The 13190-nt window shown below is 47.4% G+C and overlaps 1 protein-coding gene across 2 annotated transcripts in view; it reads right to left on the reverse strand.

The window, feature by feature from the left end:
- Positions 1 to 13190, reverse strand: part of LOC110828428 (uncharacterized) — a 71615-nt gene that overhangs the window by 35757 nt on the left and 22668 nt on the right. For both annotated transcript variants that reach the window (XM_087349300.1, XM_087349299.1), the window contains one exon: positions 2304 to 2484. In XM_087349300.1, coding sequence (XP_087205426.1) covers positions 2304 to 2484 — 181 coding nt within the window. The remainder of the gene's footprint in view (positions 1 to 2303; positions 2485 to 13190) is intronic.

The following is a 13190-nucleotide window of genomic DNA, read 5'->3' on the forward strand; positions in this document are numbered from 1 at the left end:
AACGTGGCAGTGCCTCATGACGCCCATAAACCCAGAAGTGCCGCCTTAACAAATGTTAGTCAGATGAATTAATGGCTTCCTGTAAGGACCAGGTCGGCGCCCTTGTGTTCCTGAACCGGTCCGCGGTTAAACCGAATTTATTCCCAGTTCCAAACGAAATGAAGTGTAAAAGACGCTGTTAGCAGGAGTACAGGATGAAATCAGCATTCCGGGCTACTATCAGCATCGCACGAAGGAAGGAAGCCACGTTTAGGCCGGTCGGCCACACCGCCCCCTGCAGAAACTGCCCTGCCACACGAGACGGACACGCTCTCAGAGGCGGTCCACTGACGTGCCTGCACGGATAAACCCCGGTTACATTTCTCGCCGGCTTTGCCCAGAGCACATAGCCCACATTCCTCGGGAGGACTGTGACGGCGCTCGGAATGTGGTCACCTCGCAGCTCTGACTTCTAAGTAGAACCACAGCAACAAATTCGCATTTGTTTATGCGCTCAGGCAATTGCAAGTCGTAAATCTTTCTGTTAATTGTTATTCTAGCGCTGTTTAGTCGTCCTCAGTAAATCTTCGAATCGCCGTACGTGCAGAATACATCATGGCGACTGCACCCACCCTGCCCCGTGACGAGAACACGGACGGAAAATTACGACCGTACGCGAGTCAGCAACTTCTTACTTCGTCGGGAGCTCTACAAAACTGGGAAATGTTTTGGCAGCTTGTCTTCTCCTTTACGGGAGGTGGAGTGAAAAAACTGATGTCACCGGGAGATGTTATCGGTTGCCTAGTTACTACGAAAAGCTGCAGAACCGGATCCAGGTACCAGTTATTAGTTTGAAACTAAAATAAATGCATTCTTTGCTATCCTGGAAAAATCCGGTCGAATCCTTCCTTATTTGTGCTGCAAAAGCGATTCTTTGGCCGACCTGAACCGCTGGTATTGGCTCATTACATCTGATAAGTTCGTCATTGTGCTGTCTTTACCATCAGCTTCAAGCAAAGGCGGAAATTACAACTTCTGAAAGCACTTTCACGTTATAACTAGGTCAGGATGCATGTTCTTCAGGACTGGTAGGCGCGGGTAGGCACCGATGCTAACAAACGCTTCGGTTACACGCCCAAGATGATGGTGAAGCATTCACCGATCGCATCCGACAGGCGCGTATATTCGTGGTTCGGACACCTTGACTGTCCAGCCAGTGATTTATACGGGCTGGTCCTCAGTAATGTCTACAATTGGACACTTTTCAGAGACTTTAGCGTGGAATAACTGAACGTCATAATTTGGCGAAGGCCTACCGCTTAACCGAACATTACAAACAAATTTGTTATTGAAGAAAAACCCGAATAAACAGTAAATCGTTCCGAATGTTGACGGACCTTCCGACCGCAAGTCGATTTTGAAGGGGCTCAGTTGAAGACACGAGAAGAGGCGAAACGTCAGTTCGCGCTTCAGGATGACCGCCGTTCCGAGGCAGGCCGAGACCACAAATGACTGTACCCGTCCGTCCGCACCCTGATGAAACAGACGACGAGCCGTTTCCGGAGAAAGACGCCTTCCATCACCGACCACTCAAACTGCACGTGGCGAGACATTCGAAAGTCATTTGACGAGGGTTCAATCCATTCCGTGCTACGATTACGAAGATAAATCAACTTAAGGCAGGAAAAGTATTGTAAATGCACCATTTTCTATGCTCGTTACATACGCACTCTGCGGATATAACCGAAGATTAATGACACGGCTGGAACCCGCCCTGAATGTCTACGCTTGATTCACTGCCAGAACTAGATCACCGAGTCTAGACAGCAACTGAGCCTCAGGTTGGGTTAACTGTGGGATCAATCTGTTCATATCTGTACCTCAAAGCAATTCTTTTCAACTAAATAAACAAACGCAGATCTGAGACTATACGCATGTAGCTGAATTATAAAATTTTGATTTTCTGGAAACAACAGGAAATGGTCGTCTGGCTTCCTACAGGAGCGGTCGGTCGGAATTACAGGCGTTTTCCCGCCAGACACGCAGTCGTCACCAGATGAAGACACATGACGGGGGACGTCAGAGGTGGCTCTGCCCGGCTATAAATCTGTCGCCTAATTCAACGTGTCTGAATTAAAACTGTTAAGGAGGACACAGACGCCACCCGATGTCCGGTTCTCGCACGAAACCTCGCTCGACGAGATTTACGCGGTACTTCGGGCCAAGCGGACGCTTGTTCTGATCTCACCCGGGGTGTATCGATATTTGCTGTTGGTCGAAACTTGGGTCATCGCCGTGAGGAATGAGAACGTGCCAACACTCACCCGGAGAAGTGGGTTTGTACGTCGCCTTGTGCTGGTGATTGCGCAACATGTCCATGTTGGGTTTGTTCAGCGCGTGCCACTTCCAGTCGCTGTACGAAGTGAAGCCTCCCCAGCGGGAGCCACTGCTTCCTGCGCTGCTAGCAGGAGGATGGTCGGGAAAATCGGCCACGGCGCCATCATACTGGAACATACAAACGTAACAAGTTTACAAACCTCTCATTTCGCACAGGCAGAAGAGTTCTACAATATTAAAACGGATCCTTAGACTGCACTCGTCTGGCTCAGGATAAATTGCAGTTGATTTGGATTTAGTGAGCACGGCGATGAACCTTAGGGTTCTAGAAAAGTCGTGACATTTGTTGACTGAGTTGACTGGAGCCGGCTTACTTTCGCAACGCCAAATTCTCACACCGCGGCAGTTCAAGTCCTGCGCGACCGTCAATTAGGTTTGGCTTTCTGCGTCAGAAGTTCTCAAGAAACGTGTAATCGGTTATTTTACTACCAAATTAAAAAGGGGGTTAAAAAGAGGCGTGTTAAGTTTAACAGTAATGACATCATAAACGTCTCAGAGCAACTGTGAGCTATAAAGACAAATGGACGTAAATTGAACAACAGAGCATCGCCATCATCTCCCGAAATATCCGCACTGCGCGTTGTGGCCTCACTTCCTAATTGAGATATATATCAACTGTCAACATCGCGTGCCCTGGCTAGGGGTCGCGGGCCGCTATTTTAGTGGGGGAGTCAGTCATTACGACGCATCATATTTCAAGCATAAACTGATACAGGGTGTTTCCCGAGCGGTGCCGAAGACTCAAAGACTGTGCTGCTACTGAAAAACGCAACAGCTTCTCAATTCGGAGCTCGTTTGCGTAGGAAAACATTAATCGACTTGGTATATTTATATTTACGTGCAGAAAAAATGTAGTCACTTCTACATAAGTGTTAGTTGCATAACTTCTGAAGTAATCGTGTTTTGGTCTACTGTGGCATATTTTTTTCAAATTACATTAGAATTGTATCATCAAACAGCTGTCGTCCTGGTATGACGCAAAAACCCATCGACCCAAAGCCAATGAAACTTTCATCGTTAAATATATTCTCTCAAATGCCCTCCAAGGGTCTTCTCTCTCTTTCGTGTTCCCACTTGTACAATGCCAACTGAAATGTGACGTCATAAAATTCGTAATTACGTAACTGTTTACACGCAGAAGTGCGTGTGCCTTGTAAAACTAATCGTCTACTTCGTAAGACCAGTTTCTTCACCTGCGCAAGACAAAGGCTTTCGAAACGATGTCGTTTCATGAGCAAAGTTCCTTTGACACGACGACCCTCGCCAAAAGTCGCCGGGAGACTGCGCTAGTTCCTACGCGGAGACTAAATTTAAACCGCGAAATCTTGCACATTCTCAGACAACATTTGCGCTGACAGCAATGAAACTATTTCCGTGGTTCGTTTTATTTTCCATTCTTTTTCGTTAGAACGAGTAATGTGGTGACGGCATCCACTCACTCCACCCGGCAGAGAGCGACACTCCCGTGTAGTAATTGGGTTTGTGGCTGCATCAACCGCTGAGGCCATTTCGCTCGAGTGCAAACATTGAACCAGACAAGAAATCCTCGAGACATTCATAGCTACGAAATTCATCTCGGGCCCCTGCAATGAAAATCCAGCGTCTGAAACCCGCCTCGGGTACGGAAGGTTACAGCCTTGGGATCTGCTGGTTGCATCGCGTTGCCTTCAAAACAGTCATCCTCAGGACTTCTGAGTCCCACGAAAAGGACAGCGAAACAGAACAGAGGAATTAAGATGAGCCTTTAACCATCTCTCACTCACAAGAGCCTGTCTCGAGGCTGCTCAGTTGAGGACTCGGGAGATTACGTCTTTACGAAAGTCCTTCACGCATCAAATTACGTCGAAGTTAACGTCCTGATGAACCCAGGAATGTAAATTTGCAGTTTATGACCTGAGTATGTGTCATTACATCGGCGAAGAGGCGATAAAACACGAAGCGAAATTGTTTTCTCATGCTGTCGGTGCCGAGAAGCGTGTATTTGTACAGAGTGCGAGGTGTCTGTTAAAACAAAGCGTGGGCGTGTGTTTTGTACACCGCGGTGAGCCGGCTTCCGTGTCAGTCAGCGACACAGACGCCAACTTCGTCTGAGCGCCAACGAAATGCGTCACGATGTGGCTGGGCAGAGCGGGCGCAAGACAGACTTCACACCCCCGTCCTGTCTAGGGCTGGGACGGTGACGCCGAGTACGGACGATCTGATCCTGAGGAAGACGTTCTTGTGCCTTCAAGACGCGATAACAAGTAGCCTGTTCGTGAAATGATGACGATGATGATGCCGTCACTACAACTGGCATCATCATCATTATTATTATTATTATTATTATGCGAAGTATTGACGAGTTCCGTAGAATCCCCCACAAACACGGAAAGGCGGAGGTGGTAACTATACATACCACTGCGCGGTCTTCCAACACATGCGCACTTCCGCACGTCTGATCTAGCCTACCGTTCGGCCTGCAACCCGTCAACGCCAAAGATCCAGTTCGTGACAGCCGGAGGTGTTAAAACAGACTCCTCCACGGAGATGATGAATCGTTTGTGCAAGTTCGGAGCGGTCCAGTCTGCAACGAACGTCTCATTACCGCCAGTTAACCTAACCCGGTCTTTCTGTAAGCAAACAGCCTTGTTAACTCATGACAGCGAAGGGGAGAGGGGAGTGGCTTCTGTGTGCCAAAAACTGCAACAAGTGGACGCTGTAGTCAGACCCCAGTCGTGGAAAACGAAGAGAAGGGCGTGGCAACTGCGGGCTCTGGAGCGTTTGTCTCTGCCGAAAAATAAAGAGTCGGGAAAGAAATGGGCGATCATCACCAACGTCGTTAATTTTGGACCGAGTGTGTGTCGGTGGCCGGAGCCTCGGAAGGAAAATTTCGTACTTAGAAATTTTGTGCAAGCAACAATTAGTTCCGTCAGAGCATCGTAGGCGCGGAACGAAGACGTCGGCGTCACGTGACAAGCATTAAAACAAATTTTCTTTGTTCATTTAACGACGCCTTCAGTAGCTTATGTTACATACCTGAATGAGTAGTTAATAATGAACGTGCACGAGCGAGGGAAGAAACTGATGTGGCCTATTTTAACGCACTATCCCGGTATTTGCCTGGAGTCAACGAGGAAAACCATGATAACAGCCACGATGGTCGCCTTCCTGGCCGAGATTCGAACCCGGGACATTAGAGTACGAACCTGAATTTCTTTAAAATGACGTCCGATCATCACTGCCAGGTTTGTGACGCGTGTTAGACCGGAGTACGCGAGAAAAAACTTCGTTTCGAAACAGATTTAATCAACTTCAAATTTTATGACTGCCATAGCATTAATAAAGGTCGTATGATCAACACATCAAATGTACGTGATGTGGACTGGACTCGTCTGAATCAGAACACGGATAAGTTCGGCCAACATAAAAGACGCGGCATCTGACTCGATGAGCAGCCATTTTCCCTTCCAAGAAGGACTTTGTTCTAAGGACTTAACTATTCCACTTACTGGCTTCACATTGAAAGCCTGTTACCTGATCTTGTAATCAATGGATACAAAACATTACTGCTGCCATCTGGTGCACAGAACTCTCTCTTCTCTTGCCATCACATGAACAGACACGTTCCCCCCCCCCCCCCCCCCGAGGAGTGCTTTGGTTTGATGCTCTGGCCCACCTCCAAACCCGAGTACCGGAAGCCGTAGGAGTATCGTTGAGCCAGGAACCTGACACGACACTTTCACTGAGTCAGAAGCACGTCTCTTAAGCAACGCCTCGACGACGAGGAAGACACAGCATTTCTTAAGTCACGAGATAAGAAGTTCTTTTTATTTTATTTCTTTCGCTGGGGGCGTGTCACCATCTTCTAACAGAACCCGCATATCAGTACCACCACAAGAAATCAGAGTCACGCTCAAGAAATATTCCGGTACGAAGGTATTGCATCACAGGGACCCAAATTTCGGTTCAGAATCTTTGATCTTCCATATTCAATACAAAAACGGGCTAAAACAGTCAAAACATAGACACAATTTTGCCTGTGTGGAACTTGGTAACTCGCCCTACGGAAATTATATTACGAAGTACAAATTTTAGTGCGGAAACGTGTGGCGAGATACATTCCGTGGCACCGACCTGTTTTACTTCTTTCTGTGTAAGACTGTGATACATTTATCAACGAAGTGAGCAGACAGACAGACAGACAGACATTTAGAACACGCACATGCCGGAGACCCCAGTCAGCTTCAAACGCCCTGTTTCAGCGCTGATAAACGGATCCTGGGAGATGTCAGATCATTTACAGAGTATCATCAGTGTCAAACGGTTTTGTTGGCCTGCTCCTGTTGAGATCCGTTCGAATACGAATTACAGTGACGAGATTTGATTCCAATGACGCACTCAGCATTGTCCTTTAACTACGTTACTGAACTTCAATTATTAATCTCGCTGTCCTGTCTTCCCACGAGCCCCACGTGCCCTGAAGGTCCGCTGTTTAATTACGCATTATTTGCCGTGTACCCTGCAGGTTGACCCAACACGACCCAGCGTTGTAAAGACAGCAGTTTTAATAAATTATTCGTGAAACGTGAATACAATCTTTTGCCTTTCTCTGTCCTAACACGAAGATCAAACTTTCGGAGACACAGAACTCAAACCAGCCCTAAGGAAACAAAATGTGCTGAGTGTGTTTCTGAGGGACATGGGTTCATGATGCTTTCTGGACCAGACAGGAAGTTGCCGTGGGAGCTTCTCAACGTGTAAATTCCGCGACTGTAATCTTGAGACCTGTGGGGTGAAGGGGGAGAGATAGCGTCTGCCTTAAACGCTTCGGACTTCCTGCATTCCTTGCAAGTCTCAAGATTACAGTCGCGTACTGTACGTCTCCTCCTTAGCAATCGTTATTTGTATGCAAAACGATACTAAGAAACAACGAAAAACGAAATCACTTTGAACACATACGTGCGGATGGGCCGAGAATATTAAAATGTATCTTGAGGAAACTTGACGTGGAGACTTTTGGCCGACTCTGGCCAGAACAGGTCAACAACTGGCCTACATCCGAGGCTGTTCGATCATTAATATCGATAATTTCTTAATGGTTACGGTACCTCGTCCAGTGCAGACAAGGTATGAAAAATTAAAACGTAACGAAGGCCTGCATAATTAACAGTCCTACTCGAGGGACCACATTCGCTTGCCTCAGGCCACAGACCGGTGGCGGGCTCTACTCGACACCGAAATCAGCTCTGGCTTGTTTGGAGGAGTGAATCTCCAGACAAGTTCAATTGCTGAATGACGCCTAGAACTGAGACCTGAGCCCCAGGTACGTAACACAGATCGTTGTAGGGTAAGGACCTCCTCGTGACAGCCGAAAGAGGGCGCACGCGAGCACCATCAGACCCACGAGAACCCTGTCGGTGTGTTTGGTTATTTAATGACACTGTACCAATCGTGACAGTAGATGGTTCCTGTTTGATTCCTTGTACGGCTTTGGGGTGTCCTGTCCACTGGGAGTCTCGCGGAAGCAACCATTCACTCCATTATAAAACGCCTGGAAGTTATTTGCGCTGGCCAGACTTACTTCAAACTTCATCCCGCCAACAAATATACGGAATTCGGACACGACATCTCAAACTCTCGACAGCATTTATAATGCGTTAGGACGATAATCACGCGGAACACGAAGGAAACTCGAATAGTTCTGTGTCGGGGCCTTCGTGCTAGTGGATGACGCCAAATTCCGCACTGGCGCTGCGATGGTAAACAAGAGAAAGCTGGAAGCAATCTGGGTCCTACTCTCGTGCACGTGTTTTTTAATCTCGTCCCAGCTGAGAGCCCCCCCCCCCCCTGCACTGTCGATTCATTCTGTTTCGATATGTACAGAGCGAAGAGAAATCACCGTTAAGGCAAATATGGAACGGGTGGAGGGCGTCGTTACGGAATGACCTTTGAACTGAAAGAGTCTGCGGGAAAGCTTTATCGAATATCCGCGCGTGTTTCGGGCCTCAGGCACAACGCCGACAGAAGAACTTCGCTCTATCTTAGTGTTCGGCGGGGATGAACCAAAGTTAAAAGTACCACAGCAACAACCAATGTCGGGAGGTAAATGGAGACACAGGATGCGGTTTGCTGAGAACGCGGGTATTTAATTGTGACGTCATGCTCTCTGACGCATGCGCAAACGAAATTTTATATGCATTCTTCATCTCTCCATGCTTGTTACATGTCCTGCCCATCTCGTCCTCCTTGATTTATCATATTAATACCTGGTGATGTGCCCAAAACATGAAGCTCTAGTCTGAGATGTAAAACTGACCGACGTTTCAGAGGTACTTACAGCATCGAACACAAAGGGTGACGAAGCTGTCAGTCGCGGACATGGTCGAGAGATTGTTCACCTTTTACGAAACCCACAGGTTCATCAATGACTTCAAAAGGGCCCTTCATCAGATTCTGCGCTTAGCCACTGGAATCCAATGCATCCGCCGCGCTGGTTCATGAAGATTCATTTTAATATTATCCTACTGACACCTTCCGAGACGTCTATTTCCATTAGTGCGTAAATGTGCAGCAGCTCAGCTACTTTACTTATCACTGAGTTTGCTTAATGCAGTGAGGAAATTTGAACCCACTCGGCATGCATATAATTCCCAGTGTCCGTAATTTTAAACGTCCTGTGATCCGGCGGTTACGTCCAGCAGCGCCGCTGCCAAAAGCCACACGAAATTCTTCCAGACACAAAAGAAGTTAGTATTCAACATTCGTCGCCCGGCCCGAATTTAATTCAGGAGCCCGCACATTTCAAGCTTCCTAACTTGCAAATTCGCATGGCTCAGACATAACAGACCCCCCCCCCCCCCGCCGGCTAATTTCGAGTGAATATCGTTAACCAAGATCAACATAGCAGCAGACAGCTTGAAAACGCATTCCTTGTCCGCCACATCAATGGCCCGCTCTGTTGGAGCAGTAGCGGTTTCTTTTGTTTGTTTATGCAAACTACCTCAGTCTCCTTCGCCCCTTCGCCCCTTCGCCCCCTGGTGACGACGTTTTATATACACACTACTACTGGATCATGTACTAAAACGTTCGGTCGTTTTTCTAAATCTTTCGCTTCGTGAATCTTCGTATTATTTTATCTTTACAAAAAAGCCTTAGTAAATGTATGTGCTGTAAAGTAAACTCTGAAAATAAATTAAATAAAAGACATCTTGTACTTTTTTATAAATGACCCACTGACTAGAAGATTTCAAGTTTAGCAAAATGGAGTCGATCTATGAATGCCTTCAAGATATTAAACAGACGCACACGAGGCGAAGGCAAAAAGAGAAGAAGTATAATTCGGTGGTTCAGAGCAAGCTGTGTGCGTGGCCAGTGAGCGAAACACTTATTCAACGCACACGAAACTGCACTTGAGTAGTGATATTTCCGAAGGAAATATAAAATAGAGGCAGCAAGTTCCTTAAAGACGTTAGAGTCTACAAGCTGCGTTGCAACCCGGAACAACTTCGGCAGGACGACTCATGCGCGAACATCGAGTGTTCCAAGGCCCTTCCACAAGTCCTTAGTCACTGACCACAAAATAAGAAGCCCCCCGCGTCACCGAACCTCATCTCACACGCCAGTACCAAATTATCACTTGTTTAAATAACTGTTAAAGCTCGAACTTTAAATTCTGGAGCTGCTAATAGAAGTTTACACAGGTTCAAATTACAAGCCGTAACCAAGACTATTTGCCGTTCCATTAGGAATGCGGACACGAAGCGAAAACTTTATAGCTCTGAAAATGTAATTATGCATCCCAGGCTCATTTGAGCACGAAGAAGGACGCCGTTAAATGCAATTACGTGTGCCAGTGGATGCGTGCGACCACCGCTCAGCGCAACACCTGTCAAGCCACACTTTATCGCTGTTTCACAGTTCAACATTTGCACGTGCTATTCTGTACACGGATCATCTGTTTGCTTACTTTTAACAGAACACTCAGCATCGCAAAGTACCAAGTGCAGTTTTTTTTTCAAACGTCGCCACGAGCACATTTACACTACGTCACGGTATCTCCGGACAATCGCCACCAGAACAGACAGCGCGATGCGGTCCTTTGCCGAAGAGCAGCGTAAAACTTCCTGCTGCTGTTTTGGGTCTGGATAAGGTCCACTGAGAGCAAAGAAAATGCGGTGGCAACATTCGTACACAGCCCTTCATTTTAAAAGATGACATCACTCCTGAACAGACTCTCAACAGTACGTGGAGCTCTCTATTCGTTCTGCCAGACGCCACTGCTCACAGGCCGGGGTTCGATTCCAGGCATGGGCAGGAACTGTCCTCGTTTAGAGTAGAGTCGGGGCCCACCCAGCGTCCTGGTACTGAGGTTAAACAACCCGAGCATTCTTATGACCGCCCACGTAATGAACACATGGAGCTGTATCTCCATTGTGCCACGAAGTCTTAACGCCGTCGCTCTCCAACACAGGAATTATTTGTCATTTTCTTAGACAGACCTCCTCCAGACTCCGTAATTCTGGTGCAGGTTAAACGCGACCTGCTTCATAGTTAACCTTAAGACACTGACGAGTATTTGTCGGTTTCTCGTAACATGGAGATAAATTGTGTCTTGCGTGGGAACTCCGTCCCCTGTCTCTCCGACCAATCAACGAATTCATACAAATGAAAGGGATTATTTGCGGTGGTGATAAATACCCACGAAATTATGCACCCCGCGTGTCCCACGGCTCGTCACGTAGCGAAATGAGTATTTGCCGAAAGTCACGTTACGTGCTGTGCGTGAAGATCGGAGAGCGGAGGACGAGCTCAGCTGGACAGTGGCAAGCGATCCACGAATTGAAACAGCTCCAAATTTCTTGGCGATTTGTTACTGTAGAAGCCAAATGTAGCTATTCGAACAATTTATGTTATCGAAGTTTACGAATGCTCTATGCCTTTCAACATCTTGAAACGTATCTCAAGTTAGGTTACACCATCTGCAACACCAATGCTGATTTATTTAGCTCGCTGTAATTACAGAGGTGACATTTTTATAGCCCGCTCATCTCTGTGATGAGAACCATGGACCAACGCGGAAGGTGCGCTTATCAGCTTCCAGGAAACGGACTCTGTCCACCGAGGGCCGACTCCGAGGAGACCTTCGCCGAACAGCTGATCAATTTACGGGACCCGTCAAAACGTGGCGCTTACGCTAACATCTGTTAATCTCCTGCTGGCACGTACTGAAGAGTGTCTCGAGAGAATCCGTTGGAACGCCACGTGACATCCTGATATACCAGCCCACACGGCAAAGTGTGCGCTGTTAAACTCGGATGGACTTTGGAAATTTACGAAACATGACGTCACTGTCATCCAACAAGCAGCACGAAGAGTTCAGTGACCCCAATTAAGCGCCGATTAAATTCCCATTGCTGATTTTGCGGAAGAAACAGGGAAGTGCGTGTTTTCCGACGCCTACATTGCGAATGCGTCTTCTAAACACACTGTAGGGCATTTGATGGTTTTAAGACATCCTTCCATAAACGCTTTCCCCATGCTCAGAATAACTCGAAGCTTTTAACGCGGCACAGATCGACATCAGAGTTTGAACTTCCAATTAGTGGAACTGAAGCTTCTTGCACGTGGCAAATGGGTCCACGTGCTTCGTAGCGCCAGAACAGCTGACAAACAAACGGACAATTTACAAACTGAGATGGGAGACGGTCGTTTCGTACAAAAATGCTCAGCGTTGTGAAGGCTCGTACGAGGCGTCAACCCAAATAATACACGAACTGATATAGACAAATGACAAGTGATCAGCTTCTCGCTTCGGCCACCTTTGCCCCGGATAGAACCGACTGTTTCACGAAGTGGTCAAACACAACACGCCCCATGTATATTCAGTAGCGAGGGTTAAACTTTGCAGCAAGTAGAGGACGCTGCATACAAAACGCAACCCAACGATCACGCACTGCTGGACAAGAGACAATCGAGCCAACGTCACTCTGACTGCTAGGCCGCTGCTTACTACAGATGCGCGGTAAGTTATTGGCTACTACACGCCAAAATGTTTTGGACTGTCAAATGAAGGAAACTGAGGTGAACAGGCGTGTCGAGCGAAAATTCTGATTACAAGCCTAAACCACACGAAAGCCCCAAGTGTAGATAGCAGGATAATATTAAAACGGATGTTAAGAATATAAGGTCTGGAATAAGCTAGCGCAAGGTATGAACTCTTGCGAACACCGAAATTAACCTTCGAGTCCCATAAAAGGCAAGGAAATACTGACCAGCTGAGCGCCAATCACTTTTCAAGACGGACTCTCCTCCGGTGAGTTACATATGGGACAGCAAATCCTCTTCTGGGGTCGTTATGAAGAAGTGGCAGACCTCGGCATTTCTTTAGAAGCGTCGACTGTGGAAAGCGATTAAAATGCATGACGACGCTACACGAAATTTGCAGCCAAATGTACTGTAAATCTTCATCGTAACAAGTTTCCGCTTGCAAGCAAACATGAATTCGAACACCGACACTTGAGGCGCTCTTGCATTAAACTACAAACTACGAGGCTCCGAGCGATGAGCTAATGAACTGAACTCACGAGATGAAGTTAAATATTCGATGGCTGGCTGTCAGCCCTTCCGAATCCGACCACGTGCTCCAGAACTGCCCAATCGGTCGAAATGTATCAGGGGGTGCAGCGCCCTGAGGGGTGACTCGCTCCAAGCACAGGCGACAGGCGTGAGGTTTGCATCGCGGCTGACGGACAGATGGGATGGTCATGCAGAGCGAACAGAAGATACAGGTCCCACAACAGGCGGGAAATTATCGGCTCCGGAAGCCATGAAGCCAG

Source organism: Zootermopsis nevadensis, unplaced genomic scaffold (genome assembly GCF_977971745.1).
Source record: "Zootermopsis nevadensis isolate Lab colony 2312 unplaced genomic scaffold, Znev_1.0 Znev_ptg000016l, whole genome shotgun sequence".
Lineage (NCBI taxonomy): Eukaryota > Metazoa > Arthropoda > Insecta > Blattodea > Termopsidae > Zootermopsis > Zootermopsis nevadensis.